At 39.0% G+C, this 27,269-nt stretch overlaps 2 protein-coding genes across 56 annotated transcripts in view; one reads left to right on the top strand and one right to left on the bottom strand.

Annotated features, from left to right (window-relative positions):
- Nucleotides 1–13,677, top strand: part of ABI3BP (ABI family member 3 binding protein) — a 295,737-nt gene extending 282,060 nt beyond the window's left edge. For all 50 annotated transcript variants that reach the window (XM_089331596.1, XM_008267027.5, XM_070071996.2 and 47 more), the window contains 5 exons: nucleotides 8,148–8,227; nucleotides 8,942–8,971; nucleotides 9,549–9,710; nucleotides 11,577–11,699; nucleotides 12,504–13,677. In XM_089331596.1, coding sequence (XP_089187722.1) covers nucleotides 8,148–8,227; nucleotides 8,942–8,971; nucleotides 9,549–9,710; nucleotides 11,577–11,699; nucleotides 12,504–12,619 — 511 coding nt within the window. In that variant the 3' untranslated portion in view covers nucleotides 12,620–13,677. The remainder of the gene's footprint in view (nucleotides 1–8,147; nucleotides 8,228–8,941; nucleotides 8,972–9,548; nucleotides 9,711–11,576; nucleotides 11,700–12,503) is intronic.
- Nucleotides 13,678–13,900: 223 nt separating this feature from the next.
- The window catches only part of TFG (trafficking from ER to golgi regulator), a 41,425-nt gene continuing 28,056 nt past the window's right edge, over nucleotides 13,901–27,269 (bottom strand). For 2 of the 6 annotated variants that reach the window (XM_051819143.3, XM_008267035.5), the window contains exons 5-8: nucleotides 26,923–27,090; nucleotides 23,375–23,515; nucleotides 17,671–17,769; nucleotides 13,901–14,712 (exon numbers count right to left, since the gene is read on the bottom strand). In XM_051819143.3, coding sequence (XP_051675103.1) covers nucleotides 14,330–14,712; nucleotides 17,671–17,769; nucleotides 23,375–23,515; nucleotides 26,923–27,090 — 791 coding nt within the window. In that variant the 3' untranslated portion in view covers nucleotides 13,901–14,329. Of the gene's footprint in view, nucleotides 14,713–15,373; nucleotides 15,424–17,670; nucleotides 17,770–23,374; nucleotides 23,516–26,922; nucleotides 27,091–27,269 lie in introns of those variants that run through there. The other 4 variants (XM_070072007.2, XM_008267038.5, XM_089331609.1 and 1 more) reach the window with 3 other exon arrangements.

The following is a 27,269-nucleotide window of genomic DNA, read 5'->3' as shown; positions in this document are numbered from 1 at the left end:
TACCCAAGAACATCAGTTCTCTATCTCTTTAGGCAGTGTTGGTTCTTACTGAGCTAAAAGGAAAGAAACTAAGAAAACCTTTTCCTAGCTGGAGCAAACCGCTCTGTCTGCAAAAATTACTATGATTATTCCTAGCTCCGTGAAAAGGATTGCTGAAGCATGTTTTAGTAAGTCTTACACCACTGCCTATGGGAACAGGAAGTGAGGATTAGCGGGTCTCTTAAGTCTCTTCCGGCTCTAAAAAGATAAAATAATACAATGACCCAAGCCATGCATGAAGTCAATGAGAGAACTAGAACTGAAGATAAAACTAAAACCCAGATCCCTGAAGTCTGCTTCCAGATTGTTTTTAGCACAAATTTTGATAATCCCTTGATGGGCCCACTTCTTCCTGATTAGTTGCAGTATGGACAGATACAATCATTGCACACTAAAAAAGTTCCAATGAGCCTGCTTCCCTCTTCACTTTACTGACAAATTGAAAAATCCACTGCATGTGCCAGACTTAACATGTGGGCCAGCAATTTCCTTTGGAAAATGTACTCTGGTAATTAAGATAAATCAAATTCACTTAATCTGCTCAAGTACTTTTATTGACCTCTGTGGCTTGGGAGGAGTTTGGAGAACACGTCTTCCTACCCGTGTCCTATAGCTGGCAGCAATGGCAGTTTGAGATTATTATTTATGTTATTTGATTTAATAAAGTGCTGGCACTGAGGTTAGCTGGAATAGAGGCAGCAACTGCTTATGAGCTGTAAATCGGGCTGGATGAAGCCAGCATGTGGAATAGCCATTCCATCCTTTTCAGAGTGCTTTCTGTAAGATCAGGTCTCCGCAGGGTCTGCGTTAACTTTGTAATGTCTCTCTTCATGGGCTTTGTAGAAAGGAGTAACATAGGCTGCCAAAGCATGAGGCATTTTATTTAGTTTTATTCAAGCTGTGGGTAACAGAAGACCAATTCCTTCCTTGTTAAGAAAGAAATTGATGTCTCAGTTTAGCAACTGTTCATTGAAGAAAGCGACCACTCTATAAGAACATGGAGTTCCACTAGTCTATAAAGAGAACAGTTCTTCCTCTCACATCACCGTATAATTTTTATTACTTTCTTTGAATTCCTTGGTATCTAAGGAAGGGATGGAAGAACACTACAGCAGGCCTACAGTTTGAAGTACAGCCCTAATTGAATTTCTGTGTCCCCCACAGAAATGGGCAACACAAGAAGCATCCCCTGGGGCACAGCAGGCAGCTCATCCAGCTCATTGCCTGCCATTCTTCCCTCTGTCCCTGCTTCAGGTGCGGCTTGGCCTGGAGCTGGCCACTACTTTGTCCCCTTGCTCCCATCTGCACTCCCAGGCCTGCACAGTGAGTGCATGTACCAGGCATCCAGAAATGCCTGACTCCTGAGATGTCCCTGCAGATGCACGCATTCCAACTGATTGGTTCCATTTCCTTTCATTTTCCCAGGGCACCTTACTCTTTTTTTCTTGCTTTGCTTTTCCATTTCTCTCACTCCGACTGAAACCGCCTGTATGAGGCTCAAGTATTTCATTCAAGACCACACTAGGGGCAAACTCAGCAAGCCAAACAACTCAAACCAACAAACAACTACAGGGCAGCCCTTCATAAAAAGCAGCTTGAGGTTTATGAGGCTTTTTTTTTTTAAAAGGTTTATTTATTTGAAATAAAGGCAGAGTTGTAGAGAGGGAGAGACAGAGATCTTCCATCCATGGCTTCACGCCCTAAATGGCCACAACAGTCAAGGCTGGGCCAAAGTGAAGCCACGAGCTTCATCTAGGTCTTCCACACGGGTGAAGATCTGCTTTCCCAGGCGCATTAGCAGGGAGCTGGATCAGAAGTGGAGCAGCCAGGACTGGAACCAGCATTCATATGGAATACTGGCATCACAGGCAACGGCTTAACCTACTACACTAGAACGCTGGCCCCATTTATGGGGCCTTTGATAGTAAAACCAATTTCATAAACCAGTAAGGAATATATAACTAAAAAGCTGATCAAATAATGAAAACTAAAATTTGGCTCTGTATTTTAGGAATAAAGGGAAAAGTTTATAGGCAGCAACAAAAGGGTCTTCCCTAGCCAGACTCCAAGGTTACTCATGAAGCTGTTACCACCTCTCCCAACACTGAAGAGATCCCTCGAGATGTTACTCTGCAGATTGAGGGTTCCATTTCCTGACCATTTGACTCATGAGCCACAGGTGGCTTTCTGAAACCCTAGTTTTCCACTTTTAAATTAGTTGATGTATGTTTGAATTCTTATGCTAATTTTCACAGTTTTTCTCAAACTCTACCTTCTACCCTCTCCTCCAGCATAATGCTTTAGTTTTCTGCACTCAACAAAATCCTATAGAACTTTTATTTGCTTAGTTTATGAAGCTACTTTGATAGTGGGCATAAAGATTTATCTGCTAAATTTTAATTTTCCCAATAACCCACTGGCTATATCCTTATAACAACCATGAAGCAAGTATGTGAGCACTGAAGAAATGTACCTCGAGAATTCTTCAGCACTGTCTGTCAAATTCCCTAACAGAAACCTCTTTAAAAAAATATATATCTATGAAGTGCCTTCAAAAAAGTTCCTGGAAATGCATATTATGAAAAAACTATGCATGGATTAAAGGGCCTTACACCAAAATAAATGCAAAATTATTTCCATTCTTCCATGAACTCTTTGAAGTACTTATATAAAAGTACTAGAAAATATTTATAATCATTTGTATGTCAAACACTTGGTTTACACATGAATTAACTCATTTATTGCTTATAAAAACCTCAGTTTTATACCCTTGTGAGGTTATAATTAAGAGTATTCTCATGGGACCAGCACTGTGGCATAGAAGGTTAAGCCTGTGCCTACAGTGCCTGCATCCCATATGGGCGCTGGTTCAAGTCCTGGCTGTTCTGCTTGGGACTCATCTACTTGCTAATGCATCTGGAAAAGCAGCAAAAGATGGACTAAGTACCTGGGCCCCTGAACCCACATGTGAGACCCGGAAGAAGCTCCTGGCTTTGGCCTGACTCAGCCCTGGCTGTTGCGGCCACTTGAGTAGTGAACTAGCAAATGGAAAATCTCTCTCACGCTTTCCCTCTCCCTCTTCCCCCGTCCTCCTTCCCTCCCCCTCCTTCTCTCTCTCTTTTTTTTTTTTTTTCTTGGACAGGCAGAGTTAGACAGTGAGAGAGAGAGAGAAAGGTTTTCCTTCCGTTGGTTCACCCCTCAAATGGCGCTGTGCCGATCCGAAGCCAGGAGCCAGCTGCTTCCTCCTGGTCTCCCATGCGGGTGCAGGGCCCAAGCACTTGGGCCATCTTTCACTGCCTTCCCGGGCCACAGCAGAGAGCTGGACTGGAAGAGGAGCAACCGGGACAGAATCCGGTGCCCCGACCGGGACTAGAACCCAGAGTGCTGGCGCCGCAGATTAGCCTAGTGAGCTGCGGCGCCGGCCTCTGTATTTCTTTCAAATAGATTTTTTTTTAAAACGTCCTCATAAATTGTATTATTATCCTCATTTGTTATGAGGAAATCAAGGCTCAGAGAAGTTAAATACTTTACCTTAAAATCTCTATATTAGTTGAGTAGAGAACTCATCTGTCATTCTAAATGCTGGATTATGCTCTATCCTGTTAAAGAAGTACAGGATTGTTTTTTGGGGGGATACACATCTACCAAGGTAGCATGAGGCATGGCATTCTTGTGTGAAGTGTTAACTTAAGTGGCTTGTCACCCATGGGTTCCAAATGTTTGACTGCAGTTGTCACCTGAACAACATTCCATGTATAGATAGATACAGTAGGTCTTACAAATGTTTTTTTAATTTTCAACTTTATCATAAATGTGTACAAGATCTTGAAATGCAAATACTTATACTATATAGGCAGTTTCTTCCTTATTCCTAAATTCCCTCTTCCAGAGGCATTTTGTATTATTTGTTAATTAAATCCAGACTTCTAAATTGATCACTTCTAAAAATCACCAGTCATCCCTTATGTTTGTTTGTTTATTTTTTGGCAAAAAGAAACTCTTCTGGAATCCCACACCTTTTGTCTCTGTGTTGAATCCCTTAGGTTTTGTCTCTCATGTCTTTTAATTCTGTTTTCTACGTCACTTTGTGGCATTTCTTGAGAAAAAGCTTTATGACAGATGGCATTATTGAGTCCTTGCATGTTTTACGATGTCTGTTTTACTTTGACACTATTGTTTAGCTGCATGTAGATAACAGGATAAAATGTAGACTTTTGATGATATCATCCCATTATTCCCTAACTTCCAGTGCTGCTGTCCAGAAGTCAATGTCATTCTGATTCTGAATCCTTTGAATAGAATCTATTTGCTCAGTTCTTAGGACTTCATCTTTACTTCCCAGTACTCTAAAATCTTTATATATATCTATACTATATATAGTATATATATAGTGTGAGGGGCCAGCACTGTGGCATAGTAAGCTAAGCCTCCACCTGTGCCACGGTTTGTGTCCTGGCTTCTCTTCCAATCTAGTTCTCTGCTATGGCCTGGGAAAGCCCTAGAAGATAGCCCAAGTGCTTGGGCCCCTGCGTGGCAGACCTAGAAGCTCCTGTCTCCTGGCTTTGGATTGGCTCAGCTCTGGCCATGTAGGGAGTGAACCAGCGGATGGAAGAACTTTCTCTCCCCACTCCCAACTCTCAAATAAAATCTTAAAAACATATCTATTTGAAAGGCAGTTACAGAGGGAGAGAAAGAAATATCTTTCATCTACTGGTTCACTCCCCAAATGGCTACAACATTCAGGCCTGGGCCAGACCAAAAATAGCCTGGAACTCCAAATACTTCAGCTATCTTCCACTACCTTGCCAGATACGTTAGCAGGGAGCTGGATTGGAAGTGGAGCAGATTGGAACCAGCAGCCATATGGGATGCCGGCATTGCAGGAAGTGGTTTAACCCACTGTGTCACAATGCCTGCCCCTGAAATCTTTTTAAATAATTTACTTACTTGGAAGGCAAAGTGCCAAAGACAAGCAGATAGAGACAGAGAGATGGAAATCTTCCATCCACTGGTTCACTCCCCAAAAGGTCACAACAGCCAGGTCTGGGCCAAAACCGGGAGCCAAGAACACCATCCTGGGGTCTTCCACATGGGAGACAGAGGCCCAAGTACTTGAGCCATCCTTCACTGCCTTCATAGGCACATTAGCATGAAGCTAGATCAGAACAGCTGGAACTCAAACTTGCACTTTGATATGGGATCGTGGGCTTAGCCCACTGTGCCACAGTACAGGCTCCTGTACTCTGAAACTTTGTAGCTTGTGACTTTAGTTGTCTTTTTTTCATTTTGCTGGACATAGAAGAATTCTATCTCTCAAAACTCATTGAGTTCTGGGAATTTTCTTGGATAATTTTCTGCTTTCTTTTCTCCCTTCTCTGTTCTCAATTTCCGACTAATTGGGTCCTATATTCTCTAGAACAATCTCCACTCTTAATTCCTTTGTTTTTCCTGAGTTTTTGATCCACTATTTGGAAAATGTCTTCAACTTTACCTTCCAAAATTTCTACCTACAGCATTGTATTTTTTATTTCAAGTAACATTGTTTTCTGAACTCTAAAGAGAGCATCCTATACTCATTTCTTATGTACAGTCAGTATTTTAGAAATTACTTTTAGCCTATAGTGTCACTTTGTGACAGAGTGTGCTTCTTGGGAAAGACTTTGCCACAACTATTTTTTGTTAACTTAGGACTTAATCAGACCACGCCCCGAAGTATCTTTCAGTTTTCATGTTAATTAAACTTGTTTTATCTTTTTGAGTTTCGAAAAACTTGTCAAGTGTCATAAAATGTTGGCAAAAAACAGAAATAAGTAGCTTATGAATATCTGTGGCCTTGCTACAAACAGAGCTTAACTGTAAATAACTTCAAAATAGACAAGGATATAATTCCAACAATCAGACTTGGCCAAAGCACAGGGCTTTTGGCAAAAATGGATGTGGAATGCACTCCCATTTGAGTCACAGTCCAGATGCCTTGGATTTCTTTTGTTTTTCCACTTTAGGCTCACTACAATTTTTTGTGTTTTGTTTTGTTTTGTTTTGTTTTTTGTTTTTTGTTTTTTTTTTGCTGGTCTTGTTGTTAGGCCGCTTAGCAAGAATTTAATCTCAGGAACCATTGGAAACATCCATGTGTGTGTTATTTATTTAAATAAGCGATGTGTTTTTATATCTTTCTTCTCTTATTGCAAGTAACAGTGGCACCTTTTGTCATTTGAATTCTCATTAGAAACTCTATAAGGAAGGGCAAGTTTTATACCACCTATCCCACTTTGGAAGTTTGGAAAAACAGTAAATTCTACAATGTTTATAAACCTCATTGTTCTCAACAGAAAATCAGAATATTACTTTAAGGAGTTTTGTGCGTGTTGTTATTTACTTATGTATGTTGAATAATGTACCTGATACCCAGCTAACACTCAAAGTGGTTGCCATTAACACTAGAATCGTGTTATTAGATTCCAGCAGTTTAATGCAAGGCCTCCATGATCAAGAAACTGGCTCTCTGAGCTCCAGGAAGTCCACTTTTTTCATCCTTGACTTAGTACCATCTGTACCAAACTGTTATCCTCTGCTTTTTACTTTCTGATAAAATACCTATCCTTTGTGTGTTCTTCCTTCTTACTTACAATGTTCTCAAAGATGGAGTCTCTGCCAAAAGCCCTGTATAAATCCAGGACTTTCACAATCCTATCAGCTGGCTAAGGTTGGTTTTAAATTTAGTTTGCAGGTAAATCTGCTGCTGAAAGTCACTTTGAAGTTCGTGCAAATGCCAAACTGTTTTACTGCTTGGGTTTCTTAAAAGGATCTGGTCTGCTTACACATTTTATGCAAAAATATGTCAAACCCTGTCCACTAACCTTATGAATAAATCTTAACAGAATCAGTTATTTAAATTCCAAAAGATGCGGGTTTTCTTGTTTTATTTTTTTTTTCTTTTTTGGACAAAGTTAGTGAGAGAGAAAGGCCTTTCTTTTCCGTTGGTTTACCCCAAAATGGCTGCTACGGCCAGCGCGCTGCACCGATCCGAAGCCAGGAGCCAGGTGCCCCCTCCTGGTCTCCCAAGCAGGTGCAGGGCCCAAGGACCTGGGCCATCCTCCACTGCACTCCCAGGCCACACCAGAGTGCTGGATTGGATGAGGAGCAAACGAGACAGAATCGGCGCCCCAACCAGGACTAGAACCTGGGGTGCCGGCACCGCAGGCGGAGGATTAGCCTAGTGAGCAGCAGGGGCCAAAGTTATTTAAATTCCAAAAGATGTGGGTTTTCTTGTTTTATCTTTTAAAAACAGAAGGCTAAGGGCCTGGCTGATATGAATCTGGCTTATCATGGCACAAAAACATCTCAGTATCGTGCTTATACTCTTCACAAGGCAACACTACCATGTCCGTTTTCTGGACGTTATGGCTTCCTGTGAGCCACAGCAAACCCAAGTTCCAGGAGATAAAACCATGAAGTCCTTGCAAACAAATAAGTAGAGCAAAAACTCTTCATGTGTATTTGTTCCCATAGCTTAAGAGTCTAGTAGCTTTCAAAATTTGGTGAACAAAGGACTCACCTGGGGAACTTATTATAAATTCTACTTTAACTCTTGGAAGTTTGTTCAGTAGCTAGGGTAGGGATAAATCGACATTTTAGACAAACATTCCTCATGGTCTTCTTATCATAATTGTGACATAGGTAGTTCAAACACTACACTAAGGAAAATGTCCTAATTCCATAATTAAACTCAAGAGTTGAAATAAAAGGAAATAAAAAGAAAGCTTTCCACTTCTTTCTCAGGGAAGAAAGACATCTGGAGAAGACTTGATGCTCCTTGTTGCTAGAATTAGCTTGGGTCCACCACATACCTCTTTCCTTTCTATGTTGTCCATTAACAACATTGTTATTTTTGCTAATTTGGTGTTTTTAAAAAGCCAACCACCTTTTTTTTTAATCAATCCATTTATTAGATAAAACATTAGACAAGCTGTTTCAAAACATTTTTCTCTCATCACTAGATTTCTAGAACAAATATTACCATTCACTGTCATCATAATTTCAAAACAGAATCAGGGGGATTGTTGCTTCCTACCCAAGAATATAATTATTTTTTAATTTCCCCCAAACAGCTATGAGTTCCAGGTGAAACCCAAAAACCCGCTTGGTGAAGGCCCTGCCAGCAACACAGTGGCATTCAGTACTGAATCAGGTAATCTCATCACAGGAATTCCCAACAGGGAGGCAGAGGGCCACATCAGAGCTTGTTAGAAACCTAGCTAAATGCTCAATAGTTTTTGAATTTCTAAATAGTCCTCCATAGATGAACACACCCTCAAAAATACCACTTACACTTTTCCTCACTTTTCTTGCTGTCGGAAAAAAGGACAGTTAAAAAAAATCATAATCTGTACTAAAAAAATGTATGATTGTTCTTGTATGCCTTGAATAGAAGTCAGCATCAGAGGACACCCAAAAAGGAAACTGATACGATTGCTTTTATAAGCAGTTATAAAATGTTCTAGGTAGACCTCTCAAACCCTGTACATGTGTACACAGAGCATTATTATTTGCTTAACCTTTATATAATAACTGGAGTTCAAGGCATCTTGGTAATCTGACCATGGGTAGTTTTTGTATGAAACTTCAAGAGGACGCTTTTGAATTTGAAGTAAAAGCAGAACAGCAACCAAGGCTCCTAACTACTCAAAACCTAGGAAGCAGTTACAGCTGAGTATCTGGAAGACTATTCAATCAAGAACAATTTCCAAAAACAATTCCAAACTCAGTCTTTAGCAAAAGTGTACTATTTTACAAGTAAGATTTCTTAACAGCTGAATGCATTCATCTTAACCACCACACCACTGGAATGTTGAGATTTTACCTCGTAATGTCTGACTTCTGTTGTTTGCTTATTTCTCCACAGCCGACCCAAGAGTAAGCGAGCCAGTTTCTGGTAAGTAGCTGCCTAAATGGGAACACAACTAGATGATTTTCTAAACAGATGCCATTAAGCAGGCATGGTGGAATTTGAATCACGATTGCACTGTTCTCTCCCTTTCATCCTCTGTCAGACACGAATGTTTAACACACTGAGAGCTAGCTTGTTCTTGAATAAGATGGGTAATTTGAAGTTTACTTTTACTCATGCACTAAGCCATCTCAAATCGTTTCATGATTAAATCAAGATATAGCATCTTCACTTTTACTGTTAGTAGTAAGTCACATTAAATCAGCTGTTGAAATTTTCTAATATACTTATAAAAAAGAAACCTAAGTTTGTTTCTAAAGGGCACTGTCCACATCTAGCACTGCAAAGGCTTTCCACATGCCCTGAGATCTACCTCATATGGACAAAACTGATTTTGCAGTTTACTTATTTAAAACTTCATAATATTTTTGGTTCCCATATATAGTATTGGAAAAAAGTAGGTGTCAGCAAGTTGACAATTTTGCAAATTTTTTTAAAAAGTTTTTAGAACAGCTCTTTAGTACTTCTGAGTCAGATACTCAACTATGTTTTCCTCATGCAGCAGGAAGAGATGCAATCTGGACTGAAAGGCCCTTTAATTCAGACTCTTACTCAGAATGTAAAGGCAAACAGTATGTCAAAAGGACGTGGTATAAAAAATTTGTAGGAGTGCAGTTGTGCAACTCTCTCAGATACAAGATTTACCTGAGCGACTCCCTCACAGGTAAGTAGGGTTTACCAGGTTTGCTTTGAGCCTTTATCTTCAGGGAATGTTTTATAATAATCTATAACTTGACCTTTTCTTAGAAACTTCCAAGCACCAAGGGTAATGTAAACACAAATTTTCCTCTCAGCAAGACTTTACTGAAATTGGTACTGTCCTAGAAACGATGTTTTAAGACATGTTATTAGAAAGCAAGTAACAGAAATGAAATTTGCAGCAAATTTCATGGCAAAATTAAGTACAGAGGCACCACGACATTCAAGTTCAATTTTGTCACCCAAGAAAAGCCTACTGATAGGCCGGCGCCGTGGCTCAATAGGCTAATCCTCCACCTTGCGGCGCCGGCACACCGGGTTCTAGTCCCGGTCGGGGCGCCGGATTCTGTCCCGGTTGCCCCTCTTCCAGGCCAGCTCTCTGCTATGGCCAGGGAGTGCAGTGGAGGATGGCCCAGGTGCTTGGGCCCTGCACCCCATGGGAGACCAGGAAAAGCACCTGGATCCTGGCTCCTGCCATCGGATCAGCGCGGTGCGCCGGCTGCAGCGGCGGCCATTGGAGGGTGAACCAACGGCAAAGGAAGACCTTTCTCTCTGTCTCTCACTGTCCACTCTGCCTGTCAAAAAAATAAAAAAATAAAAAAAAAAAAAAAAGCCTACTGATAATATGAATCTAACAATAATAATCATGCAAGGATTAGGACAGCTATAAGATGCCAGAAGGGTTTTAACTCCTGGCTCCACAGCCGATAAGGTTGTAATATCCTATATTCATACAATAAAAAATTTAACAAATATATATGCCTGGGCCCAAAAAGAAAGGTAGATATTTGATGTCATTCAGCAGATATTGTCTATCTGCTTGGTGCCAGAAGTGGTGTGTTAGGGCCAGAGAATCACACCAGACACCTTCGTGCTTTCATGGCTTACCTCTCCTTACCTTCTTAGCAGGGAGAGACAAATGTATTTACCTGTAAATGAACAAGAATTTCTTACAGGGCCGGCGCCACAGCTCAATAGGCTAATCCTCCGCCTGCAGCACCGGCACACTGGGTTCTAGTCCTGGTCGGGGCGCTGGATTCTGTCCCGGTTGCCCCTCTTCTAGTCCAGCTCTCTGCTATGGCCCGGGAGTGCAGTGGAGGATGGCCCAAGTGCTTGGGCCCTGCACCCGCATGGGAGACCAGAAGTACCTGGCTCCTGCCTTCAGATCAGCGCAGTGCGCCGGTTGCAGTGACCATTGGAGGGTGAAGATCTTTCTCTCTGTCTATCCACTCTGTCAAAAAAAAAAAAAGTATTACCTGACTTGCATTTTTATTTATTTTTAAAGATTTATTAATTTGAAAGAATTAGAATGCATGAGCGAGCTTCCATCTGCTGGCTCACTCCTCAAATGGCCACAATGTCCAGGGCTGGGACTGGCCGAAACCAGGAGCTTCTTCTGGGTTTCCCACGTGGGTGGCAGGGGCCCAAGAACTTAGGCCATCTTCTGCTGTCTTTCCCAGGCCATTAGCAGGAGCTGAATAGGAAGTGGAGCGGCTGGGATATGAACAACTTGCACATATCATCACAAGCGGCAACGTTACTAGCTACACCCCAACACCAGCCCTCTACTTGCATTCTTTAAAAATGACTAACTTCTGAGAAGTGGAGGGGATAAAGACCATAGATAAGCAAGAGTGAAATCAGGGACAGCAGTTGGGAGACTATTCCACGGTTCAGTCAAAAAACACACTGGTGACTTCAACTAGGTGGATTTGGAGAAAAAACAAACACGCAAGAACAAGAAAGATAATTCTGTGAGAATTTGATTCAGAACTGTCACATGTCACAGAATGCGGCATTTTATTGTCCTTTTCGTTTCTGGTTCCCTCAGGAAAGTTTTATAACATTGGTGATCAGAGGGGCCACGGAGAAGACCACTGCCAGTTTGTGGATTCATTTTTAGATGGGCGCACAGGCCAGCAGCTCACTTCTGACCAGTTACCCACCAAAGAAGGTATGGTTACTGATCCTCCTCGTAAGCAAAAGGCCTTCACAGATTAACACAGAAGGAAAAATAAATTAAGCTGAGGAAAACTGCTTTATAAAGAACTGCATAAACTAAAGTCTTCATTTGTTTCTAGCTAATTGGAGCCTATCTGTAAGTTACTCAACTCAAACAGAGCTGAGGGAAATTACACAGATGTTCAGTGAGTTCTACTTGGAGAACATCTGAATTTGCAGAGAGTTATAAAATATCACATTTAAATTATTTTTGCATTACTGAGCATACTGCATTACTTTTAACTCAATTTTTTTTAATAAGTAATTGTACAGATATCATTAGAATAATTCTGGAAAATGAGTAATCCCTGTGACTTGCTAAAGACACATTAGTACTATGCTGCAAAATGAGGCCTCAAGGACTGAAAATGCACTTAATAACTGTCTGAAGAGTGTACGTATTACTCAGAAGTAACTAGGGAGTTCTTTAGACTTTCCAGTAACAAATTTTTTCATTGGCACTTAAGTCACCTTTTTTTAAGATCTGTGAATGTACTGGTTGCTGCTTTAAACTACTGGCAGACACTACCAGCCCTCGCACTCCTGACTTGCTAAGGCAAAGGTCAGCCAACAACTTTTCACATCCCATGACTTCAGTCAAACTACCTCAGGAAGGAGCCCCGGGACTTCTGCTGCTAGCAGTTTTCTAAGTTCTCTGGCTTCACCTAGAGTTACTATCAGTTAACATCCTTCCATGTATGAGATGTGAGGGCAAAAATATACTTTGGCTGTTCAAATTTTGTTTCTTCTCTCTCAGGTTATTTTAGAGCAGTTCGCCAAGAGCCTGTCCAATTTGGAGAGATAGGTGGTCACACTCAAATCAACTATGTCCAGTGGTATGAATGTGGGACTACAATTCCTGGGAAATGGTAGATGCTGCAATGATGATCAAAAATTCCTTCTGGTTCATCATGGCAAAAAACAATCATCGGAACACTACAGTTTTTGTGATGTTCATTCAAAGCTATTTTGTTTACTATGTATAAAAGTCTACAATCTAATTGATAGCAATATTAGATGTTTATTGTTAGAAAAGATTGCTAAGAATATTTATCAGGTTTTACAAAGTCATTTTAAGAAAGCAAAATATTGATGTTAACAGAATAACATTTTTTGGGGAAGCTGGCTCCCTGTTCATGGTATTTTAAGAGATCATTTGTATATTATTTATCACACTGTTGTAATAATGTTTTGAAATACTTTTATAACAGAATTAACAGCAAAAACATAAAAATCTTACTGATGTGTACACTTCCTTTTTGTGAGTTAATTCCATAAATCTCTACATCATTTAACTTATTGGATCAAATTATCTTCAGCCTATACATATAAAAGGGAAAAAAAGTCTTACTATTCATGTTTATTTAAATTTCAAATTTTTTAACAGCTAAATAGCTTTTCTGAAGGAGTTTAAATAGTTACACATGCATTACTAATATATACTTCTCTAAAATATCTGCGAATTACTAATTTTTTAAATCACATTTCCTCTGAAATTTGGTGTAGTTTCTAAAGATACGCTGTGTTCTCTACCCGTAAATATGTAATTATGTCTGAATATACTTTGTTAAACTATCCCTCTGCACAGCTGTTCGTATGATTCTACTGAGGCTGAATGTGAAGTCTGAGCACACACACACACAAAATGTATGATGAGATCCTTACCAAGATACTTACTTTGTAAGACTTCTACGAATGAATGTATCGGGGGTGTGTTTGTAATTGTTTAACTCAAGCTGTAAGGAAAATCAGAGTCATGTTCATTAAAAAATTGTATTGCTTTCCTTCACCTGGGGAGAGGATAGGGATGGTGCATTGTTGCCCTCACTCCTTAAGAACTTCTCCCTTTGCTTATACCTTCCAATGTGCTGCATTTTGTATTTTTCAAACAAGTATAAACTCTGCAATAAAAAGATGTAGTTTTTTTTTAATTTCTGAATGATTCATTAGTATCTAAAGGAAAATAAATTTTCAGGATCTACTAACCTTCTCATATAACTTTAATAGCCTATTGTGTTCAAAAAGTTTTTTAAACAGATCATTGCAGTACCTTTCAGAGAGGACACTAAATAGTACTCTCAGAAGGGAAATTTTTATACTTCATTTTAAAACAATTCTGGAAAATATTTTTTAAACAAATGACAAGACAACTAATGGATTCAATCATCTTTATTAACCTATCAATGTTACATTTATACATAATATCTAATTGTCTTTTCAAAGGGCTCTACCTTTAAGTACATCAAGTTATTAGTAAAAAGCCAAGTAAGATGGCTACATCTCAACCCAGCATTTTAATATCCTCTGGACAAGAGAAGCTAGAAGGTCAATCACTTTACACACATGTAAGAATAGTGTTCCAAAATAACTAGGAAGCTGCTACATTTTTTAAGCAGGGAAGGAAAAAACTTTCATTTTGGTCTTGTTTTATATTCCAGCAATTTATACTTCAATTAACAGCGACAATTATAAAAAATGCTCTGCTTTTTTAAATTTCTGAACTTCAATACAAATTAAAATAAAATAGTATTGGAGTCTTTTGGGATAGCAATCAGCTACATTCATCAGTGTAGCTGAGCCTCCTTATCGATAACCAGGTCCAGGCTGGACATAGCTCTGACCAAAGGGAGGACGAGAACGTACATAAGGGTTGGGCCCACTTGTAGGAGGGGCAACGGTACCTCCAGGGGGTGAAGTAAAGCCTGGTCTTGGTTGATAGGCCCCAGGTTGGCTTGGAGCCATTCCAGGTTGACAGGCAGGAGCCACAGTGTAATTGGTAGGCTGAGACGTTGGGGTAGTGTACGTTTGTGGAGGATAACTGCTCGCCTGGTACTGCTGTGGCGGTTGAGCAGGCAGTTGTTGAGGCTGACCAGAAAAGGCAGGAGCTGGCGCCTGAGAAGTTGGTTGTTGGCCATATCCCTGGAACTGCTGAGGCTGCTGGGGTCCAGTCTGTTGACTATAACTGGCTGAAAAGGTAAAATAACACAACAAATCTTATTTCTCTTTTGATGAAAGTTTTCCAGAATTAGTTTACTGTCATGGACCAAAAATGTACAGAAACAGAGTGGTAGCTCCATCATATATTATTTCAAGACCAAGTACTTTTCAAAGAGGCATTTGAAACTACTATATATATTGTCATTACAACTGTTTCAAGACTATGTAATCCCAGAGAGCAAATTCATGTGCTAGCATGTCTAGATAAAATAGGTGCTCAAATGATAAATGAAGGAATTATACTTTCTGGGAAGACGAATAATACAAAAAATACAGTCATTAAGGTTTTGAGGGAGACCTATTTAACAACAGTATCAAATACGAACACATTGTAGAGAATGAGTATTTTTAAAAGAAATACTACAAATGCATCTTAATTGAGATGCCTAAAAGTTTATTCACTTGTTAAAAATCTAAGCCATTTAAGAAATACAAGTACTTTCAGTCCTTGAATATTTCTTTGAGATTTTAAATGTGATGCTTTTTAAAAACTCAAACTTTGGACTTAGTGTAACACACACAAATGCATTACCATTACTGCCCCACACACTCATTAGCCATAATCATCAATTACTAGGATGTAATTTTTAAAAACAAGTCTGCTTCACTGAAAACTTTTATCTCTACCATGAAACACACCTGCAGCTACTTGCAATGAAACCTCTCCATTGACTGGAATCCTGTCAGCATTAAATACCAGATACATAAGAAAATTATTAAAATATGTACAACCCTGCATTTAAAAAAAAAAAGGATTGAATGAATTTGAGTATATTCTGAACTCACCTTGAACCTGGGTTCAAAATTTACTCATGAAAGAAACCTTTATGACATAGTCCATGAACAAAACTGGAAAAGGTCACAGAGGGAAACTGGCAAACAGTATCAAATGTTACCACCACTTAGTTTCCAAGCAGAGTATTTAGTTGACTATTTCCATATCTCTCAATGAAATTCAAGTTAATAGGACTAATGAGATCAGAAATACAAAGATAATAATTTGAAAAGAACTAAATTCTACTCAGACTGAGATCCTAATTAAAAGTATTAAGAACAAGCTTAGTTGTAAGTAAACCAAGTACCTAAGGCATTCCTGCTATGGTAGCATCTAAAACTGAACTAAAATCAATTCCTGCCTTTGTTGTTGCCACCTGAAATCCCACCTGTTGTGTTTTTTAAACAATCTGAAAGTAAGTAAATCCTTTGTTTGCTCAGGAGAAGGCTGAGATGTCATTTCATCAGCAGTCTACTTGTCTTTTGATTACATTGTGACAATGCTTCTATTCGTCTACAGTCTCTCCCACAGCAAAATAAAATAGCCTTTCATGAAGAACACGAGAAACTGCAAGAAATGGAAATCCTATGGGATTTCATTTTTAGTAAGTGAGTAATCTAGGAAAGAGATCATTCTAGTACAGCTCTGTGTCCTTCAGTAAGTCACCACCTCTTAGATCCCTACTTGCCTCATTTACAAAATGAGTTGGTAGGATAAGATCAGTGATCCCCAACCCTGGCTGCACTTAGAATAAGCTGTGACCCTTTTAAAATACCAAAGGCTGACTCCCAACTCCCAACCTAATGAAATGGTATCTTTGGGAGTGGGACCCAGGTACCATAAACTTCCCCAAGTGACTCTGAAGTCCAATGAGAGCTGAAATCCCCTGCATTAGATGATGAATAGGTCTCTTCAACTCTGATACTCTTTTTACAATCACCACTTGTAACACTTTGATATTTACTTTTAAAAACTCGTAAGTCAACTTTTCCCCTAATATAATCCAAGCTTAAACTTATTCCATCTATTTTATACAATTAAAAATGAGAAGCTACAGTTTAAATCACTCTACAGCCAAGTATAATCCAAATAAAGTTACTGTATGTGTTAAAGTATGTCAGACTCCATTAATACAGAATGTTATGGCCTAAGGCAGAGGTCAGCAAACTTTTTTCTCAAAAGGGTGACAGGATAAAGTTTAGGCTTCCTAGGCCACAAGGTCTGTTGTAACTACTCTGCCATTATAATACCAAGATACCAAGAAACAGTACAGAAATGAATGAGAATAGCCAAGTATTTTAACCAAAAACAAAACAAAAACAAAAACAAAAACCCTTCATTCACAAAATAGGTAACAAGCCAGATTTGCCGGGTGGGCTAGATTTGCTGACCTCTGCTCTAATTGATAAAACACCATAAAATAGAATTGACAAAATTAAATTATTTTGAATTACAGCTGAAATTCTGACACTCAAATCTCTGGCTATAAAACAAGAACTGGACACAAACTCACATAAAAATTTAAAGCTATTTTAAAAAGATTTAGCATATTTAAATACGTAGACCATCATCAACTGACAAATGGTAAAACAAAAAAGATACCCAGGATCCTACTTAAAACAACTAATGTTCTTAGTTGCCAGAATTACATTTTATATGGCCCAATTTTGGTCCATAAACACCTATACGGTTTCAAGAGATTTAAAAACCTAAGCAGCTGAATTTAGTATTGATTAAATAAGGTCATCTTTCCACACATGTGAGAACTGTTAAGAGTTCTATGGATACTAAGAGTATACTGGGATTGTGTGTTATACTTAAATCAGGTGGTGGAATCTTTCTTTTTGCAGTTTTAAGTCACCTAAGAGGTAAACTGATCGCATTACAACGGTTAATTTTCTATCAAAAACTTTTTTACTGCCGGTTGCTGCAGAGTTTGATCTGCCCACTGGAAAATTAAAATGTTGATTTACAAGGAAATATTTACATAAAACTAAAAAATCAAGTATCATTTTCTCTATTAAATAATTACTTAATACCCTCTATGACAATGTTAAGCATTATAAACCAAGGAAGACGAAGAGCTTAAAAGTTAGTGAATATAGAAACAGATCAAAAACTATGAGCCAACTCCCTTTTGACACCTGCTCACCTGAATACTGCACACCATACTGCTGAGGTGGCTGAGGTGGGGCCTGCGGCTGCTGCGCACCATAACCAGCCTGTTGCTGGTACTGTTGGTACAGCTGGCCTAGAAAAGCATAAACAAGGAGAAGAGGCACATTAAAGTACTGATCCTATCTGAGGCCAGTAAGCCACAGAGAAAATTTTTCATTGGTTTATGTCTTTTTCATCTCTCCTACTTTGCAGTTGTTTTAATGGTGGATTAACTAGATCTAATGTTTGCAGTACTGAAATTTGAATATCTTACTAGTACTAGATTCTTTAAATCTTCAGAAAACTCATATTGGTTTATTCTGGGAAATATTCATTAACTGTCTGCTATTAATCAAAAGCTACTGATAGCCGGCATCGCAGCTCACTTGGCTAATCCTCCACCTGTGGCGCCAGCACCCTGGGTTCTAGTCCCGGTTGGGGCGCCGGATTCTGTCCCGGTTGCTCCTCTTCCAGTCCAGCTCTCTGCTGTGGCCCGGGAAGGCTGTGGAGAATGGCCCAGTCCTTGGGCCCTGCACCTGCATGGGAGACCAGGAGGAAGTACCTGGCTCCTGACTTTGGATCAGCGCAGCGAGCCAGCCGTAGCAGCTATCTGGGGTTGAACCAACGGAAGAGGGAGACCTTTCTCTCTAACTCTGTCAAAAAAAAAAAAAAAGCTACTGATAAATCATATACTTGTAGCAGAAAGTGAGACAGATATCCAAAACAAAAATGTAAATTTGTATCAGGCACCATTAAGTGGGCAGACAAAAAATGGTGCCTACTCAACTGCACTGGTGGCTCAGCCCCAAAGGTGTCTTTGAGTGCCGCCCTCTGGGCTACACTAAAGGAATCTATATCCAGATTACTTCCAAACAGCTGGGCTGTTTAATATAAAAGTAAAATCTGCTAAACTACTTTTTAAGCTATTAATCCTCTTCCAAAGTACAACAAAATAAACTCACAGAAGTTTCTTCAATGCTTTCTTAATGCTTTAGGCAACAGCATAAAACAGCACAGCACAGACGTTAATTTAGATACTACCTTAATGCAGACTAAATACTACAACAGAAGTGATCGGAATCTAAACTAAAAAGCAGGTACAGAACATAATCAAGGGGAAGAAATAGGTATACTTTAACCTCATTCATAATCCCTATTTCAGATTCAGAAAAACCAAGTAATTAACCTGAGGTCAGTTAACTAAGAACAGAATTGCAGCTAAGAACCATCACTGGAACCCAGGTATAACCCCAAAGCTTTAGTTTAAGTGATTCTGTTCATGTTCTCTCATTTAATATAAATATTAACTTAGACATCATCAAAAAAGTTGAGGTTAAAGCTCCATGTAGTAGACTGCTTTCATCAACACTCTAATTATTGTTCTCCATAAAAATATATGTGGAGGACAGGGGTGGGTGGGTGGTGTCCACCTAGCAGTTAAAAAGCTGGTTAGGATGCCCATATCTCACAGTGGAGTGTAATGCCCACCTCCTGATTCCATATTCCTGATAATGTGGGAGGCAGTGCTGTGGCTCAAGTAGCTGGGTTTCTGCCAACTATGCAGGAGGCCCATGTTGTTCTTGATTCTTGGTCCCCCAACTATGACTCTTCGCAAGCATCTGGGGAGTGAACTAACAGACAGGAGCTCTTGGCTCCTCTCTCTGCCTCTCAAATTTTATTGTACAGGGTTCAATGCTTCTTAAAGCTAGCTAGGATAGCTTCCTTGTTTGTGCCAAGTTTTCCTAAACTGCCACAAACATTCTGAAAATACCACTTCTACCGTTAAAAACTAGAGGTTGATTTCTGTATCAGCAGAGTTTCTCTTTTGCTAACTTTAAACCCACTTCATCCCAGTCCAAATGGGACTCTGTAACAGTATTTCACAAGCTAATTAAAAGGTGTCTGTATACACTTCTTTTAAAAGAAAAAAATCTTTACATCTTTGAGAGATTTGAAGGATATAGTACATGAAAAACACAAGGTACAGACACTGTTCATAGCAAGCAATGTTTTGAGTAATAAAAAACATGCTATGTTAAGTTTCATGTATGTTTTAAAAGAGAATTAGTAACAAAGAAAATAATAATTTTAAAGAGCAAGACCTAAGGGGAAAATGGGTACAGGGTAAATGACAGTGAACCTACTGAAAATACACTTTGTGGGGCTGGTGTTGTAGTGCAGCGAGTTAGGCCATTGCTTATGATACCAGCATCACATATCAGAGCAGCTGGTTGCAGTCCCAGCTGCTCTACTTCCAATCCAGATCCCTGGGACACCTGAGAAGGTAGATCTAGATGGCCCAGGTACTTGGGCCCCTGCCACCCATGTATAAGACCTGAATGTACTTCCTAGCCCCTGGCCTTGGCCTGGTCCAGTCCCAGTCATTGCAACCATGTGGAGTGAACAAGAAAATGAAGCTCTCTCTTGTCACTCTGCCTTTCAAATAAAGAAATTTTAAAGATAAATCAGAAAGTAGGGTCCAGAATTGTGGTACAGCAGCTTAAGCTGCCACTTGGGCCACCAGATATCAAAGTGCCACATACCAAAGTGTGTCCCTGTTGCTCTGCTTCAGATTCAGCTCCCTAATAATGCACCTAGGAAAGCAGTGGATGACGGCCCAAGTATTGGGGACCCTGCCACCACATGGAGGACCTGGATGCAATTTAGGGCCCCTAGCTTCCCTGGGAAGTTGTGGTCATTTGGGGAGAAAAACAACAGATGAAGATCTCCTGCTCTACCACTCTGCCATTGAAATAAATATATCTTTAAAAAAAATACAATGTACTTTTACAGAGTGCTAGCCAATCTCCATGGAAATGGGTAGGTACCCTTTGCATCCTCAGAAATTAGAAATATTTGACTCCATAATACAAAAATGACCGAAGAACACAATAAACATGTGCATCGACTTTTGTTTGCCCCTCCCACACTAAGCAGGGATGACCTGTACACCAAGAAAATCCTGAGAAATGAAAATGATGTTTCTTAGGACAGATCATAAAAATTGTCATCATCTACCTTACTCTCTTCCTTATTCATTTATTCTCTCGTGGAAGCTGCCCTGTCATGAGGTCATTCAGCAGCTCTATGGAGAGGTCCTCACATAAGAACAAAAGCTTCCCAAGTAATTTTCTGGTCTCTGATGATATTTACTGCTCTTATTACTACTTATGTTTTTGGCAACTACCCAACTACATGCATTTTTCCAATAAGAATGGCGCTGGCTTTATCTGAAGAACAGTAACATTGTCCATTTTGGTTTTTTTTAACAATGTCCAATAATCATGCATTACATAATGTTTCAGTCAATAACAGACTGTATACACAATAATGTCTCCCAAGATTATACGTATCACATAGCGACATCATAGCCATCTAAGTTTGTAGAAGAACATAATATGATACTCACACAACAATGAAACTGCTTAAGGACACATTTCCCTGAACATCTCTATCACAAGGTAAAAGCAATGTTTTATTAATTCTTTCCACTAAACAACACATTAAGACCACAGTCTTGGAAGGGAAAACTTTACAATTCCAAGGTCCCTTTTATGGGATTTAAGAACTCAAAATTGTTTTATTTTGAATTATCACATCCTGTAAAACACTGCTATATAATCAATTATAAGTAATACATTTCTATGTCTATAATTCTATTCAAATTACAACCAGCAGTTAATCTAAGCAACTAATGATGTCAGGTACTCTTTATACATCAAAAAGTATTCAGTAAAATAGCCTACAATGCATTTAAGGAATCTACAAATTACTACTACATCCCTAAACTGTACTATCCAATACATTAGTCTCACATCAAGTGGCTACTGAGCACCTGAAATGTGCTGCAATGTGTTTGAACTGTTTCAAAATCAGTCTCATATCCAGATTCCTAATACACAGTGCCAAATGCAATTTAATAACTTTTTAACAGGGATTACATGTTGATGTACTACATATGTTGAGCTGAATAAAACCTAATTAAAATTAACTTTTTAAAAACTCTAATGTAGCTAAGAGAAAATTTTAAACTACACATAGTACCCATTTAACTCTTTCAGAAGCCTGATTTAGAATGAAATCAGCTATTAATCTTTTGATGTCACATAGCTAATTTTTATATTGTATGTTTTAATGTAACCTAAAAGTAACAGTTGTAGCAAGGCAAACTATTGATGCCATCTATGCAAATTCAATGACTATCAAATGGTATTAATTTGATGCCTCTGGCAAAAGAGGCAGGAGAGAATTTTTATTATATAAACCTTCATTTTACAATTCTTACCTATTTGAAAATACTCAATTAAAACCAACCTCTCATAATCTGAGATACTGCAACCTTATTTGTAACCCTTCCAACTGCATTCTACAATAATATAAACTGAATTAAAGCAGTACTGTTTTTAAACAGTTTTAGTTCACCTGAGTTAGTATTAAACTCTCCTCGTATCCAAACTCTGCTTTTGCTTCCCTGTTTCATCCCCACCTGCTACAGTTCCGCTTTGTTGTTCTAGTTTCGACAGTTGCATTTTGGTGCAGAGGAAGACTGTAACTGAGTTAGTTAAAAAATTGAAAATTCTTCCCAGAGCACTGATTTATAAGCAAAATGCCACCTGCTAGTGTTTAATGACTAGCATTTGTTCAAAGAACAGCTCTGAAAGTATCACCACAGGACAAGATTCTATTCGCAAAGCAGCCAATTCATTTTAGGTTTGGTTTGGTTTGGTTTTTAATGTTACTGATAACCTCAATCACTTGCTTCTGGTGCTGAAAACTTACCATACCACCACCTGACCCCTTATACAAATACTTGGGAGCACTACCTGGTCACTGTTTCGAAGTGGCATGTGTTTTTAAGGGTCCGTGGGCAATTCACCAAAATAGTGTTCTGGCATCTGGAAGGCACCCTAAAGTAAGTATTCAGCACTGACATTTGCCATGCTCTGCAGTGCCTCACAGTTTCCAGTGTGGGACCTCAGGGGCCTACTCTGGGCTTGTGGCCTCTGAATCCTCTTCAACCACAACAATGACCCCTTCATTCGTTTTAAATTCTGAGCTTCCGAGTTACATTTCATTCAGGACTAAAAATATCCTTATAAAACCAGTGGTTTAGTCCAGTTTTCACATTTTATTGTGACAGGTGATCAAAACCGAGACCTCAACCTGTTAATCCAACATACACTATTTTAGAGCAATTTGGCTTAAAAATATTACTTTTTTTTCTATTAAAGTCATTTTGCTAACTGGATAAAAACATGAAAAGGCTTTCCAAAAAGAGTATACTTAAAGACATTTACACTTCTACTCTTAACATCCTTTTAAATTACAAAAATAATGCAGAGATGCTGAAGGGACAAGAGAGGGAAATACAGTAACATGTAAATATTATGCAAAATAAAATGTAAAGCCCCCCTTCTGAATTTCACTTTCTTCACCAAGGTCACTACTAGCTATAGTGACTGGTATGCTTCCTTCCTAATCTTCCATTCTATAATTATATCATATAAATGTTTTATAATTTTTGTTTTGTTTTCTCTTCAATAATCAAAAAGAAATTATATCTTTTTTAACAACAAATCATGCCAACTCAGTAAATCGAAGTTCTTCACAGCTGTGTTCACAGTGTAACTGCATATGTAAGCTGTTTGCTACCCAGCAATGCTCCGATAAACATTTCTGCGTGTGTAACTCTATTTTACCTTCAATCTGACCTGCTTGTGTCTGAGCTCCTGTGTACGGTGGCTGCTGCGGCTGGACTCCTGGTGGGTGAGCTGCTGAGGAGGAGGAAGCAATGCTGTCAGGAGTGCCTGATCGATCTTCTGCAGGAGCACTTGGTGGCCCTGGATAGTCATGAAGTCAGTTTAGTACCCCATTTAAGGTCTTTGCCCAGCAAGCTCAATTACTAAGTTTGGTTAAGAGAGACAAAATAAATAAATAAAATAATAATATAATATATATATATTTACATATAATCATAGAATATCTCCATAAATGCAACATTTTACATTAACTGCATGTACTTGATATTTTCTTTTGCTCCAGTCTTAAGAAGCAAAATCTACAACTGGAAATCCTTCTCTATAAACTAGAGTGTGCTATATTCCTAAATCCTAACCTCTATCTACAAAAATCAAACCCATGTCTGCAATACCAGTTTCTGTAGCCTCATGTCAGCTATTTTGTAGATGAACCAAAGACATTACTTCATTCTTCAATGAGTCTCCCCTGCCCATAAATTAAGTCCAGTCCTCTAGAGTTCAGGATTCAAGGATCCAAACACTTCTCATAATTCTCATGTTACCTCCTTCAGCTAAACAGACCTATTCCTTATTTCTACAAGAAATCTAATATTTTTGGCTTGTTTATCACCTCTACTTTGTTCCTTATATGAGGTTACTTCAAAAATTAAAGGAAAGGCCGGCGCCGTGGCTCAATAGGCTAATCCTCCACCTTGCGGCGCCGGCACACCGGGTTCTAGTCCCGGTCGGGGCGCTGGATTCTGTCCCGGTTGCCCCTCTTCCAGGCCAGCTCTCTGCTATGGCCAGGGAGTGCAGTGGAGGATGGCCCAGGTGCTTGGGCCCTGCACCCCATGGGAGACCAGGAAAAGCACCTGGATCCTGGCTCCTGCCATCGGATCAGCGCGGTGCGCCGGCTGCAGCGGCGGCCATTGGAGGGTGAACCAACGGCAAAGGAAGACCTTTCTCTCTGTTTCTCTCTCTCACTGTCCACTCTGCCTGTCAAAAAAAAAAAAAAAAAAAAATTAAAGGAAAATGGAGTTAAAAGTTTATGTTGACGCAAAAAGGTCCGAAATCTACAGTTTTTTTCATGTCTTCCATGAACTCTCTGAAGAATTCACTCATATTTAAATACAACATTCCATATTTAAATACGCAATTCTTTAAAACCCATTTTTAATTACATACTTCTAGTAAGCTTTATTGATTCACAAATACTTTCTTCCATTACTGAGCTTCAATGTAGTTTACTTTCTATTATGATCCAATGTCTATTTTACATTTCTGAACATCTCCCATCTTCCTTCTTAAGCTACGAGTTCTTTTAGTCAGATACCTATTTCTTGATTCTGTCTGCCTCACAAGGTCTAGCACTGTAACTTACAAAAAATTCTTCCAAATTAATAAACATAGCACTGTGACATAACAGGTTAAGCCACTACTTGTGACACCAACATCCCATGGGGGTGACAGTTCAAGTCCCAGCTGCTCCACTTCCAATCCAGCTCCATGCTAATGGTCTGGAAGCTGCACCACCCACATGGGAGACCCAGATGAAGCTCCTGGATTCTGACTTCAGCCTGACCCAGCCTTAGTCTTTGCTGCCACTGGGGAGTGAAACAGCAGAAGGATAGGGTTGGGGACATCCCAGAAAGCTCAGAAGAAAGCAGCACCTACAGCTGGATTGAGCCCCATGTGAAGAAAAGAGAGAATAGTCTGCACACACAGAAATTAACTCCCTACTAGAGCTAGAATAAGAAAAATCTTTTAAGAGAACATAGAGAATCACAAGTTACTTCAACATATTAAACACAATATATGGTTTACAACCAAACAGACAGACACAGACACAGGAAAAAACAACCATACCAAGGGTGGGGGAGGAATATTAAGCAGTCAATAGAAACTGATTCCCAGTGGGCCCAGATATTGAATATTGCAGGCAAACAACAAAGCAGCTATTATGGACATTTTACAGAATTAAACAGGGTAAGCACTGTGGTGCAACAGTTAAGCTGCCATCTAAGATGCCAGATCTCATATCAAAGAGCTGGTTCAAGTCCCAGCTGCTCCTCTTCCAATCCAGGTCCTTGCTAGTGTTCCTGGGAAAGCTGCAGAAGATGGCCCAAGCACTTGGATACCCTGCACCCAAGAGGGAGACCTAGATGGAATTCCTGGCTCCTGGCTTCAGCCTGGCCCAGCCTAGACCATCGCAGTTATTTGGGGAATGAACCAGAGGATGGAAGATTGCCTTTCATATAAATAAAATAATCCTTTAAAAAAAAAAAGAATTAAAAATATATTCAAAGAATTAAAGGAAAATATCTTAATGAACGTAAGTTAACAAATCTCAACAGAAAAGCAGAAACTATCAAACAGAAAAAAATAGAAACTATAAAAAATATCTAGAGATGAAAAGCACAACTGAAATAAAATATTCCCTAGAAAGGTTCAACAGCAAATTGGAAATAGCACAGATAATCAGCAACCTTGAAGAAAGTTCAATAGAAATCATTCAGTCTAAAGAACACAGAGTAAAAAAGACTGAAGAAATGTAAACCTCAGAGAGTCAGGAGACAATATCAAGCTCTTTGTGTATAAATTAGAATCCCCAAAGAGACAAACAAGCAGAAAAATGAAGACATGACGGCCAAAAAATAAAGTACAAACCCCAGCATAGGTGTTTTTTTAAGGTTAAACACTAATTCATATAATAGCACTTTCTACACCACTATGGTTTGAGCGTTCTCCCAAATGTCCAATAATTAAGAGCATGTTCCCCAGGGTAGTAACTGTGAAGTGCTGGAACATTTGGAAGGTAGGACTTGATAGGTAACCAAAGACCATGTAAGGGACCATGGGATCCAGTCTCTCTCTGAATTCCAGTTTTGTGATGTAGGCTCTTCTACACACCAAGCTCTACCATTTTGTAACTACAGCTGGGGCCTCTGTTAGAACTGAGCCCGTGCAGACATCATGCTCTTGAACCTTCAAAACCATAGCTAAATAAACTTTGTCTCTTTATTCAAGTTCTTACACAGGTATCTAATTACAGTAACACAAAGCTAACATACCCAGTAAAGCAAGTTAACAAGAAATCTAATTTCTTGAATGTCAGGTCAGAAGAGATAATTAAACCTATTAAATATAACTTAAGCCATGCAACAAATGTGAAATAAAATCACAACATAGTTCAAATTTTTTTACAAAACAATTCTTCAAATTTTACCTTCAGTAAAGTTTATTTGGCTCAAATAGTGATTCTTCTTTAAAGGGGAGAATGCTACTGAACTGGGTAAAGGTACAAAAAGGCTTTCTGGAGTACTGGAAATCATTTGCACCTTGATCTGTTTGGTATTTCACACAGGTGTATACAACTGTCAAACTTTATTGGACTGAATTCTTAATGATTTGTTCACTGAACCATATGCAAGTTATTCATCTATTAAAGAAGGAAAGGGAGAAAAACAGGAAGAAACAGAAATATGGGAGGGATGCAGGTATTCACGTACCTGAAACCTGATCATCTGTTAAGCCAAATGCTGACATAACATTTTTATTGATTTCATCTTGGTTTTTCAAAGGGTCAAAAGCTGACATACTTGCTGCCATAACCTGAGTAGACTGTTTTCCAGAAGAATCAGAAGCAGTAGGTTTTTCTTCCCTACCATCCACAGTATCTATAAGAACACAAGAATAAACAATAAACTTGTATCCTCTTGATCTACATTCAATAAAGTTAAAAAAAATGAGACAGGGAAGTAAATACATTTTGCATGAATATTGTTTAGATATCTGAATATAGGATTATGTATAATTTGTCTTCCTTATATATGTTTATATTTTTACCTTTAAAATA

Source organism: Oryctolagus cuniculus, chromosome 4 (assembly GCF_051225735.1).
Source record: "Oryctolagus cuniculus isolate XC-2025 breed Fujian yellow rabbit chromosome 4, ASM5122573v1, whole genome shotgun sequence".
Classification (NCBI taxonomy): domain Eukaryota; kingdom Metazoa; phylum Chordata; class Mammalia; order Lagomorpha; family Leporidae; genus Oryctolagus; species Oryctolagus cuniculus.
This window is presented reverse-complemented; position numbering and strand designations above follow the sequence as displayed.